This window comes from Cyanistes caeruleus, chromosome 13 (assembly GCF_971803275.1).
Source record: "Cyanistes caeruleus chromosome 13, bCyaCae1.hap1.1, whole genome shotgun sequence".
NCBI lineage: Eukaryota > Metazoa > Chordata > Aves > Passeriformes > Paridae > Cyanistes > Cyanistes caeruleus.
In genome coordinates this window covers 13,902,216-13,915,009 of record NC_141713.1, presented here as the reverse complement: position 1 = coordinate 13,915,009, position 12,794 = coordinate 13,902,216, and the positions used below count along the sequence as shown (strand labels likewise).

The following is a 12,794-nucleotide window of genomic DNA, read 5'->3' as shown; positions in this document are numbered from 1 at the left end:
TGGGCAAGCAAACCAGAGAATTTCTATAGTTTTAGCCAACAACTGTTTGTGCAACCATCTTGTTTTAGAAGCATTGCATCACCAGCAAAAGCTTTTGTTGGGTGATTATAATGAGTATGTGGAAGGGTGTGCAATCCTTTGCAGTTAATGCTTTCTGAGAATATTAGCAACTGTAACAATTTTTAAAATATTTAAAGGATCAAACAAGAAAGTTATCATAGTAATATAAATTCAAAACCAGTATATTTCTCTAGAAGAAAAGTTACAAAGTGTGAAAGAGGTCATTTTATCTTGGAGCGTAGACATTAAACATTTTTTTTTGCAAGAGCTGTAATTCACATTTGGCCTATGGCCAAAGCAGTGAACTTTATCACCCAGTCTTGGCATGTGCAGATAGATGGTCCCTTCTGTCTCTTTTGCCAGTTATTGCTCATGTTGCCAGGAAATCTTAATCATGCTGCTTGGAAATGGCTGCTGGCCCATCCACCTGCTGCCAAGCTATTCCACTGTATAAGGAGTCCAACTCAGCTTCAGCAAACAGACCCTTAGCTCCATCTAACATAGGAAAAAAGGTCACTGTGCTAAGGCCACCCAAGGGGACCATATGGTGGTAGGACTTAGATCATCACTATTGCACTGCAGTTGATGCAACCCTATTAATAACCCTGAAGATTCACATGGATTTGCCGTAACTAGGTTTTCTAAAAGGAAATGTGTAATATAAACCTAGAGTGAACCACAAAATAAGAAGAAAAATGTTCTCTTTACTAATGAGTCATAGAATGGTTAGGGTTGGAAGAGAGCTTAAAGATCATCTAGTTCCAACCCTCCTGCCATGGGCAGGGATGGCTCTCATAGGTCAGGCTGCTCAGGACTCCATCCAACCTGGTCTTGAACTCTTCAGGGATCAGGCATCATCAACTAAGCAACCTCTTCCAGTGCCTCACCACCCTCTGAGTAAAGAATTTATTCCTACTATCTAGTGTAAAAGTACCCTCTTTCAGTTTAAAACCACTGCCCCTTGTCCTGTCACTATCTGCCCATATAAAATGTTCCCCTCCCTCCATTTTATAAGCCCTCTTAAGGTACTGAAAGGCTAAAATGTTCTCCCTGGAGCTCTCTCCAGGCTAAACAACCCCAGCTCTCTCAGCCTGTCTTCACAGGAGAGGTGCTCCAGCCTCTGATCAACTTTGTGGCCTCTGGACCCACTCTAACAGGTCCACATCTTCCTGTGCTAAGGATCCCAGAGCTTGATGCAGATGTTTTTATTGATACTTATTTTCCACTGAAACTATGTATTTGTATTTAAAACTAGTTCTAGCCTTCTCTAGTTTGAGAAAAAGGAAGACAATTAGTTAAGATTGCAGTGCCACATTACCAGGAACTATTGTGTGTGTTCAGCTTTTCTAGTGTCATATGCAAGCACTATTCAGACAGCAATAGTCAGAAGAATGTAGTGCTCAAGTCATATGAATTGCAATCCACTGGTGAATTTAAGTTCCTCATTAAGATGTTCAGTCACTTGCTTTAGTAGAAGTATTGAAAGTTGTTTCATGCATGGATAGTTCCTTTGTCATTTGGGTTCCTGTTACTGTCTCTTTTCATGGGAAAAGCAAAGAATCTTCTGTGAGTTAAACTATGATTATATTTTGCATCCTGTAGTGAAAAATTATGTCTGAAACTATATTCATAGATTTTTCCAGATGACAAAAGGAAAAATAACTGGTTTAGATCATAGAAATTTTGGTAGAATTCTAAGACTCTTGGGAGCAATGCAGATCTTTAACACAGGCAGTCAGAAAATGGCAGCAGATAGTTTTGCAGAACTTTTCCTGAAAATATCATAACATAATAATATAATATCACAGATCATTAGTGTAACTGGTATCTGAACTTTAAAATTCCAGGACTTCTTGGAACATTATTTTTGTATGTCACAAAATTTAACTCCTGAATCCCTGTTTAAGCAATCTAACTAGAAGTGATGTGAATTTAAACTTCAGAGGTGATCAGTAAGTCCATTTAAGTAAATAATAAATATTAATGGTTTTTAGACTTGTTTCTATGGGCTAACTTTAGTTGTCTCTCTCTACAATTTAAATGGCTTTTGAATCTTCCATGTTTTTTGTGTTTCTAATAGTTTTTCAGCTTCAGATAGAAATTATTATTTTGGTAGTTTTTTGGATCAGATAGGGTGTACCCCACATACTGCATTTTGTTGAGGAATTTTATATAGACTTTGATACATATTTGCTATATCAAACATCTCTTGCATCTGTAATCCACTTGGGGAATAAAGAAAACAGCTATTCAGATTTTTGGCCTGTGTATAATACCAAGATGATGATAGTGCTGCAGTACTTAAAACACAGCAGAATTGGATGACAATTAAGATGTTACCTTTGCTTTTGGGCAAAAAAAAGTTCAGCTCAACTGCCAGCTGTGAGACTGTCAAGTGAGAAGTGCTAGCTCAACAGCATGCATTTTCATGTCAGCTACTATATAACTTTGCTCTGCACAAGGAAGTGGAATAATGGAAAATATTCCTACCTACTTTTATGTTTATGGGAAAAGAATCAAAATAAATAAGAGCTTATGTTGAAATATTTTTCACATGCTTGTAGCAAGAATCATCTTGGCTCAGTTTCAGGGATGTTATTTTTAGGTTCTTATTTCTCGTTCTGGGATTCTGCTTTTAGATAATGAACCGTTGCCAAAAATGCCAAACTTCTTCCCTGCTATATAAATGTACAAGAAAACCATGCCATTTCAGAAACCCTCTGTGGTTTTTTAAGAATAACCCTGTGTGTGTTTTAAATTTGGTGTTGTCTTTGCTTGGTAATGCACTCCATCTTATTCTACATAATTAAGTATAAAATAAGTACCTACAATATATATTTTTGTACATAACTTGATCAAAAATATTTACATATGCTCATCTAAATTGGTTTACCTGCTGCAGTCTAATTCCTATAAGTTCTGATTTTGTAATGTGATTTCTTCTACTGTGTAGGTGGATACAATGATACAAAAAAAAAAATTGAAGCAGTTGTTTTATTTTCTGGATACAATTTAATGAGTAGGACTTTTACATAGTGATTGTTCTTTTAGAGAATGGCTCTCTCAAAAGTAATTGCTTGTGCTAAAGTTATGTACCAGACACTCATCGCTGAGGAGGCTTTGCACTCCTGGTAGCTGTGCTGTTCTATGCTGCAGTTCCTGCTAAGACAAGAACAAGCGAGCTCCAAGGAAGGATATCCAGGTAAAATAGATACAATACTCATAGAAAGCTGTCTCCACTTGACAGCATTAAAGGGCCTCTTGTGCAGAGTTAAAAGCTTTGCTCCTTTCCTTAGTGTGAGGTAATGCCTTACTGTGGTTTGCATCTGCCTCACTGAGAAGTGAAATGAGGAAAAAGACTGGGGGCTACCAACGCACACAGAACAAGCAGAGCTTTGCTGAGAAGTCCAATGGTTACAGAAATAAGGCAAGGTTTTGAGAACTGGAAATTACATTATCTTCTGGCCAAGGCTGGTGTGGCTAGAGGTTGGATTTGAGGATACCAAGGGAGTGAAAGATGATTAAATACATGTTAATGCAAATGGACAGCTGGAATTGGAATTGGACTGATTTAAGAGTGACAAGAGATGAGGGTCTTAGTTCAAGAAAATGAAATACCAGGGTCTTTAGTCTCATAACTACCCCCTGTAGCAGATCTCGTTAGGCTGTGGGGAGCCTCTGGAGGAAAATACGTAAATTTTTTGCATTTTTAGAAATAAACCTTCTCTGCTTCTGAAATCAGTCTCTTGCCTCAACATACTATGAGCTGGGCATATCTGCTAGTGCCAGTGTGACATGCGACCTGTTGTTTGTGGCCCACAAGTAAGGTTTTAAACTGCAGAAGCAATGAGCAAACAGATGAAGTCCATGATACAGGAGTCCTAGGTCATGAGGGGAAAGGGGATGGAGAGAGTGAAGTAACTGACCTGGCTATAAATGGTGCCAGAGGTCGTGGGGGTAGGAAAACGTGAGCTGCATGAGGCAGGACCTGTGACTGTGAAAGAACGAGGGGACAGTGACTTCCTCTCTGCCTTGTGTGTCTACGGGGAACTAAACTTTGCCCACACACTGGGATCTGAATAGATCAGAGCAAAGATTATGGGAGAAACCTCAAACTAAAGTTAGTTCTCTTATTTTAAGTTCTCTCAAAAATACAAAATTGGTCAATGTTTCTAAATAGCTTTCTAAGGTTCAGTGACTGTGAAGGGTATGCAGGCCTTGTCTGGTAAACCAGGCCAAGTTATTGCAGTAATTGAAGTTTCTCACAGGGTTTTAGTTTTGGGATTTTATATTGTTCAAAGTTAAACCCAAGGGGAAATTTAATGTGCAGAATGAAAGAAAGGTGGTCCTGCCTCCTGTAGATTGAAATCACTATGCCTATTGCATATAAAGCATTTTTGTATCAAATTGTTATTATAAATTAACAAAAATAAAAAACACAGCTGCTGTAAGGGGGCATACTTTGTGAATGTGCATATCTTCCTTTATTTCCAGCCAAGGAAAAAACTACATTTATCCCCTCCAGACTTAGAGTATTAGAAATGCAGTTAGATAAGTAGGAAAACTAATGCTTGGTTTGTATACATCAATAATGAGGTCAGACATGGCATTGTCTTTGTCAATCACATCTGAGAGGTCTTAAGAAATGCAGTTGTTTGATGCCCTGTCTTATTCAACACACACAGATACTGACATAAGGCGCAGTGTCACAAATGCCTAGGAAATGGCTGTAAAATCATGCCAATGATAAAGACCCCTTACAGTTCTGATCCTCCTGCAGATGTATCTCTCACTCAAAGATATTAATCCACTTGAGATGAAAGGCAGTCTGCATTAGGCAACTCAGAAAATGAAATCTTAAACACTGTCAGGTAGCTGGAAATTTTGATTCATAGTAGGAGACTAAATCTGTCACACAGAATAATTCCAGCTTAAGAAGGCCATAATATTATCAATTCAGTGAATATTTTCAAATTAATACATTTTAAAATTAGCTTAATCAGAGGTTTTGTTGAAGGTCAGATTACCTTAATTCTGTACGTTCTCCACATGTATGTGTTCCCCTGGGAAATATTTGTGATAATTATGAACAACTACATTTTCCAATAATACAGACAGGAATAAATGCCATATTTTAGGGAACATAACACCCAAACCCAACATCCTGATGACCAAACTATACTACTAAACCATAGTCAATACTATTAAGTTTTTATAGCATAAACATTTTTTAAAAGTTCATTATCATTATTTATATTTGATAGTATATTACCTTTTTTCTTTCCTTCATATGCATTTGCTGAGATAATGATGCAAGAAAGCAATAAAAATGAAAGAAGTTGCAAACTTTTCATTTTTTCTTTCTTTGAATGAGAACTCCGCTAAATTCTGCCAAGAGATGGGAAAAGGAAAGAATTAGCAATGCTTTGCAAGAAATTCTTTGCCCATTAATCATTAACCTTGATTTCTTCTGTCCCTTGCTCCGGTTTTTCCTTTTATGGAAGGGAAATTAGAATTTGCCTGTTTCCAGCCTCTTCATTTTAATTTTATGCTACTTGTGGCAGAAATAATTTGGAGCTGGATCCTCTTACCTTGTTCAACAGTGCTCAGCTCTCAATACAGACTTGAGGGCATTTAGTTCTCTAAAATACTGCTGAAGGCCAGGGTAACCAGCTTGAATTCAGCTGGTCAACAGCTCAGTCTGAACACATTGCAAAATAAGGGCAAGAGCTGAAGGTTAATCTAAATATTTCATTAACATGGACAAATCCCAGCAAGGCAATCATCAAAATTTTATATATTAAACACTTCTCTTGTTTCAGTGATTCAATCAATATCAGATTTTGGATAATCACAAAGTTTTTCCTTTCAAATTAAGTGAACAATTTTTAACACATAAGACATTTATGAGTACAGCACAATTAACCAACATCTTTCTCCGCTTCCAATAAAATCATCATAAGAAACTGTAGGTACTAAATGTAGGAGTCATTTCAGAGGAAAGGTTTCTACTAAGATAGTATGGTTTATAGTGGAAATCAGAGCAGAATTTTAATTACAGCACCGTGTGTACGTATGCAACAAGGAATAGGTACATATTGCAAAGTGTGAGAGGACAAAAATTCCAGTTGGATGGGCACCAGGCATCACACCCAGCTGCATCTCCCACACGAGCAGAACACCATGCTGGCCTCTACCATGGTAGCATCAGTCTGCAGCATCAGTTTTGCCACACCATAAGAATGCTCTGGCTCATCTTAAAGGAGCAAAGTGCCAGCTAGGATGCAGCCACAGCAGCACAGGCCTCAGCATGGGCTGCAAATCCACTTGCATTTCAACGAGTCACTGGATTGCAGTTTATGTGGGTTACTGCTGCAAACCTCCATGGCTGCCTGCACACCTGAGCTAAGGTATAATTAGCCAGATAGGTGTGTCACACCCCACTTACATGCTTTGCACCACTGTCAATTTTTCCTAAGAAATATGCACAGTAAACTTTCAATCATTAAGAAGCTCTAATGCACAAGAATGGCTGATAGTGTAAATTCTTTGCTAAACTTAGTTGATTATGGATTTGCTGTTAGTAATAGCAATTGCTATTACATTAATTGCTATAATAATTATATTATTATTATTAATAGCTATTATAGTAATTGCTGTTAGTAATGGAGACAATTTTTTAAGAACTCTAGTTCTGTGTCAAATTAAATGACTGAAACAGAGCTTATAAACTTAAAAAAGTACATTTTGAGTATTCAGTGAACCCCAGATTCTTTATGAAGCCTTTTATGTTAATTACTAAATTTTGAATACATGAAATGATAGTCATACCATCCCAGCCTGAGGAATTCTTCATTTTTTCTGTTGCTTTTATAATCAAGAAATATTTTAAACTGTCCCAGATAGAAGTTTTCTCTTTTTTAATGACTAAGTCTCATATGATCAATATGCTATATCAGAACTGACATGTTAGACAAAAAAAAAGTATTCTCAGCAGGGAAATTCTGCTGGCTTGCTTGATGTATTGTTCAGGCATATAAGAGCATGCTTTGTGGAGAGGAGTCCATACTGCTGGATGCTGCATGAAGGCGAGAGAAAAGTGCAGATCACTTTCTTTCCTTGCTTGTTCCAAGCAGCTGTGAGTCCAGAATACAGCAGACAGCTGGAAAACCTTCAAGCAATCTCTAAGGTCACACCAGTCACCATAGCTGGCAGTGATCTTGGCACATCTGAAGCACTGTCAAGACTGATTGATTTGTGTGTGTGTGTGAGAGAGAAAGAGAGAGAGAAAGTATACTGAAAAAGAAGATATCTAGAATAGGAGGTGACTTTGATAAATAAAAAATTCTGATCATAGCAGTATTTTTAGTGAGTAAGAAAAGGAGACAAAAGATAGAATTTGGACAAGAATTTAGGCTTTGATGCTGGACAGGAAATACTGGTTTTTAGTAAAGTTAAAACTGGTGGAGATTACTGGTGTGATTTAGCAGAGCCTTGCAGTGAACTTAGAATAACGTTGGCTGAAGGTTATGTGAAGATGACAGATCTGACTGACAGGTTGAATGGTGACACCAGGCATAGTAATCAAGAAAGCAGAGAGCATTTAGGGGAGAAGGATTTCAAGCTTCAATTACTGCAGACAGGAGTTGTTCTGGAACAAGGTGGTAGATCTGTCAGGGACAGAACTGTCTCTTGGATCTTTGTGAAGAGATTGCCTGAAAATAAAGTCTAAAGGGATCAATGTTTGGATTTACTTCTCACTGTGGAACCCAGGTTGACAGGATGACATTTATAAGCATTTTATGAAGGATTGCTTGAAGTGGTAGAAGGAAAACTGGGGGAAATAAGTGGAGGAACCTGCCTTCCTTTGGCAGGTTTTACTTCATTTGGCAATTCTGTGTCAGCTATTGCTGATATTTATTTGTCTTTCCAGTGTTCATAGAATGTCAGCAATAATGGTGAGAACACTAAGCAGTGTTGTGGGAATAATTGTACAGCATTTGAATGAGAGCTTTCACAGTGCATATTGAGGATGAGTTTATGTTAGCACTGAATTGCCTGCTATGGCACATTAGTCTGCAGAGAGCAGATGTGATTGTGTTCCAGAGGAAGGAGCTGCTCCCGATGGCCTCTACAGCATTGTCACTCAATGTGTTTTCAGAGTGTGGGTTTGGGTTTTCTTTTCTTCTCCATTTGATTTACATGAGTAATTCCAATTACCTTTATTATCTGCTCATAAAGAAAAGAATGGGTTCTTCTGCAAACGTAATGATCGTTAGAGGTGGGAAACGCCTGGTAAATAATCTTCCTGTGAATCCAAATATTAAAATTATAACCTTTGCCATTTTCAATATGTTTATCTGGTCACTTGATAACTACTTTGCTTGATATGCTCTTAGATGGGTTAACTGCTGTTTGTATTGTTATTGCATATATAACATTCTATGGGTATATAACCTAAATTATTTTAGGAATTGGTTACCCTAATGCAAAAAGCACAGCAAGAAAGAGTCTTTGGCACATTATGAGAATGGAAAAAGTGGAGCCAGGTATTTACCAGAAGCAACGGTGCAACAGCTACTCAGAGTTACTGGCAGCATGTTGCATCACGTACTAAAATGGCTTTTTTTCGGCCACATTTAAATCTGCATGAGGTGTAGTGAGTGGGAGCTGCAATATTCTGGGTGAAAATCACTGCAGAAAAAAGAGAATCCTCTGGGAAAATAAGGATGCTCTGGGTATTCATATTATTCCACTGTTTGATTGTAAGAATGGTGCCTGAGTGAAACTTGATACCCCTGAGACACTCCCAGTGTTCTGCCAGAGCCTGCTCTGCAAGGCTGCTCTGCTGCAGTCCTGCACCACTGGCAGTGACAAAATGTACAACACAGGTACCAGAAAATCAGGGAGCAGATCTCAGGGACTGTAAAAATCGCTGAGACGCTGATGTAGGAAAATGATGCCTGGAATATGCAAGCTACACTGTATCCTGATGTTACTTTCAAGAGTGAGTGGAAAGACTATTCGTTAGAATTGGATATGTTTGTTACTCATGCTCTGGATAAGGAAAGTATCCTTGGTATTTTGGTATTTGGTATTTGCAAAAATTTTGATTCTTAAAAAATGTCTGAAATTAAATTGTTTAAATATGGTTATGGTTAAATATGTTAATCTTAAAATTTAAAGGATCTATTAAAAAATCAAATCAGTAGATATGATCTTTCTTTTCGATAACACCCAGCATTTGCAATTACATCATTTTCTGCACTGAAATCACTCATACCTACTGTAGTGATTTGGATTCCAAATTTAGAAATAGATATTCCAAACTGCTCTCTGTGAAACAGACAGAACACATATTTTGTATTGCATGGAGGCTACTGCTTTGCCAGCTTTACATGAAATAGAATCTTAAACACACAATGGCCAACCCTAAATCTGTAGCTTATGTCGATGTGTTTATATCTAGTTTGCATATACTGTAAGGGAGCTTGATAACCTTCTCTCTTCTGCTGAGCTGCTCCTTGTACAACATATACCCAGGAGGTAGACTCTCAATCACAGTCCCCATCTGCTTCCTGGCTAATGTTCCAGTTACAGTTAGACCTCTTGCACATATTCACATCTAAAATAAAATTGATGGTTTCACTATTGGGAAGTAGAGTGTGACTAATGATGCATTGTACCAGGCAAGTTTTTGCTTGAATATATCTTTCTAATCAAGTTAAAGAAAGGAACACAGAGCAGAATTTTGTCAGGCATACAGTCCTGCTTTTTTTCCTGAAGCCACAGTGTTCATCAAGATGCTTTTCAATCACCTGAAGACCAGTTATATTGTAGTACAAGATGTTCTTTCAGGTTTAGAAGAGATTTTATGGGCCAGAACTTCAGCTAGCATAAATTGGCTTCTGTGCAGCTCTAATGATTTTCACCAGCTGAGGATCCTCCCTGTGTTCCTATAATAACCCTAGCATCTGAAAAAAGATTCATGTGATGGTTATGCTAATACATCTGAGGTTATAGAGCAAGAAAATTTTTATGTGGTTGAATTTTCAATGCACTTTTTAAATCCAAAATTTATTCCACCTGTTTTATCTTTTCTAGGATTTTTAAATATCAAATAACTCTGAAGAGACATTTTTAGATGGACTTTTGTGTGTAGATTCATGGTCTATGTCAAACATACAGCAGCTGCACATGAGTCTGAAACTTCCTTTACAGCATTAGCTATTGAGCCATCAGATTTCTCAGTATCAAATTCAAAACTAAATAATTGATCAGCAAACTTTGCTTTCTGATATGAAAGAAAACCACTAATTTGCATGAGCATAGTGTTGTGAAATATGAATTTCTCCTTCAAGATGCGTTTCATACTCTGTATCTCCTGAAAAGATAGTCTTCTTCCATGACTCATCACCCAGAATATTATTTGACTTTCCTTGGGAGCATATTTGGGACTAGGAATGGCATTCTTGCAATTTCAAGTTTTCCCACAACTTTAGCAGATTTTGTTTATTTGTGCCTTTTGATGATTTTTGAAATGTGCTGCACTGAGTAATTCTTATTATAAACAGCTGTAAACGAAGAAGAGAACACAAATACAATTACCAAACATAAATATAGTTGTATAATGAGTGGGTCAACTGCTTCTACTTCAAACTTTAAAAGAAGGCATTTTTTTGTTTACTTTGATCTTCATGGAGTGTTTTCATAACAATTCATTACTTGCTTAATTTCCTTAGAAGAATGCTGTTTCTTCTGCGTCTGTCTTTTTCATGTGTACACTGTGTTTATGTGGGGTCAAGTCTGAAAGCTTGACAAATCAGAAAAACACAGAATTGATGAACCAAATAAAAGGGGGGAACAAATCTCAATACATCTGGACTGCCCATGATCTTCCATTATGTGTAGATTATTGGGTGTTTGCATATTACCCCTGCCTTAAAACAGGTTAGGAGCTGGCCTACTCCCTGCCTCCCATTACAATTAGTTCTGTTCTTCAGCAGACAGGACTAAATTTCTGCATGATTATGTATTGCTGGAAGGGGTAGTGCAGCTGCAGACCTTTTATCACCTGCATTCTGTCTTATTTTGAATATTCACTGTTTTCAGTGTTCTAGTTCAGGGATGCCCTGTAAAAGTTTGCATTGAATATTTTGTTGTTAAAGCAGGTTTTACACAGAGCTGTAACACATAGGAAACCTTCCCCAAATCAGCACTGGGGTGTCAATAGATGTAACTGTGAAGAGCAGATGTGCTTTTGGAAACCTCAGTGTGCCTGCTGAGGGCATTTCCCTTCATTGGTCTGTGTAAGAGACAGACAAACACATGCAACAACGCTCATTGGAAAACTGAGATCCAGCCCAGCCTCCTTCCCCCCTGAGGACTGAGCTTTATGGTTTTAAGCAAAACCAACATAAGAGCATTGCCTTTTGAAGCTGCCTTTGCTTGTTCACCTCCCTCACATCAAACAGAAGCATATCTGAAACAGATGAATATAGAGAAAAACCAAAAGTGCTCTCTCCCCTTGCTTTTTAGTTACTGTATTTAGGAGGGAGAATTTGTAACAACAAATAGAAAGCAGACTTGTTTCAGATATTGATTGATGGCTCTTATGGATAAAGAAGGCAGCAAGAACAAGACAACCAGAGCTTCTTGTAGGTAACGTATTTGAAGAGGATACACATGAAGGCACTTATACAAAAGGCAAAGAACCATGCCAAAGTAAAGAAACTTGAAAGACACTAAACATTCAAAGGCTGATTGATGATGTCTCTTAGAACTTAACATGCTCACAGGAGCAAAACCTGGATCTCTGTGGAGCTGCTGTCATTAAAATTGAGTCTTCATGAAAAGAGAAGAACAAACAGACAAGAAAGCCAAAGGAGAAGAATAGGATTAATATATACAGAGTGGATGAGGGGGCAGCAGACTGTTTGAGGTGGTTAATTATCAATCCTAAATGTTTTGTTTGTTCCAGGACCTGACACAGCTCTTTCAAGTCCTAGCAGAACTTAGATACTGAGTAGACCCTTGCATCTGATGTACTGCGGTAGTTCCTACATTACTAAAAGGTTAGAGGAGATTATTAGAGAGAAAATTAGCTTAGCTGAGAGATGAAGAAGCCTTAAACACTTAAAGCATCAGTTAGGATAAACATGCATTTAAAATCTCCAAACTTTCTGAAAATCTGGTCTGAAAAACTGCCTGAAAATGTTACAGATTGGTAAAAGAATTGTTGACTTGTTCACAAAAATAGAAATGAATGTAGCCTACTAGAAAGAATTGAAATGGTTGTTTCTCTGTTAGTTCTGGAACTGAAAATCTTTGATGTTTGGATAAACCATAGGATAATTGATTAAATACATTTGTATTTAAATACATTAAATACAAAATCCATAGTTGTTGAAATGATTCAGAGCAAAAAAAATCACTCAGTATTGGGTTTAAAGTGACTGTGACTCTGAGTTCAAACAATTTCTTGGTAGTGTCTTGTAAATGCTGATGTTCCACAACTGAAATGGGAAGAGCTAATAAACACTGTATTTAGCACAGATGTTTCCTGTTATAACAAATTAGTAAAATTTCAGTGTTCAGTGGGTCTTTAACACCCACCCTCCATCTGTGGTATTCATTTTTAGCATTGTGGAATAGGCCAAAAAAAGCAGGCATATAATTAAAAAGAAACCCCATCAGGGTGTTTTCTCTATCTCCACATTTTTTTTTTCCCTAGC

The 12,794-nt window shown here is 37.4% G+C and overlaps 1 protein-coding gene across 6 annotated transcripts in view; it reads right to left on the bottom strand.

Moving 5' to 3' along the window:
* Positions 1-12,794, bottom strand: part of LIPC (lipase C, hepatic type) — a 77,384-nt gene that overhangs the window by 46,458 nt on the left and 18,132 nt on the right. For 5 of the 6 annotated variants that reach the window (XM_086849035.1, XM_023934094.2, XM_086849037.1 and 2 more), the window contains one exon: positions 5,333-5,448. In XM_086849035.1, coding sequence (XP_086705161.1) covers positions 5,333-5,414 — 82 coding nt within the window. In that variant the 5' untranslated portion in view covers positions 5,415-5,448. Of the gene's footprint in view, positions 1-5,332; positions 5,449-5,651; positions 5,754-12,794 lie in introns of those variants that run through there. The other variant, XM_023934095.2, reaches the window with a different exon arrangement.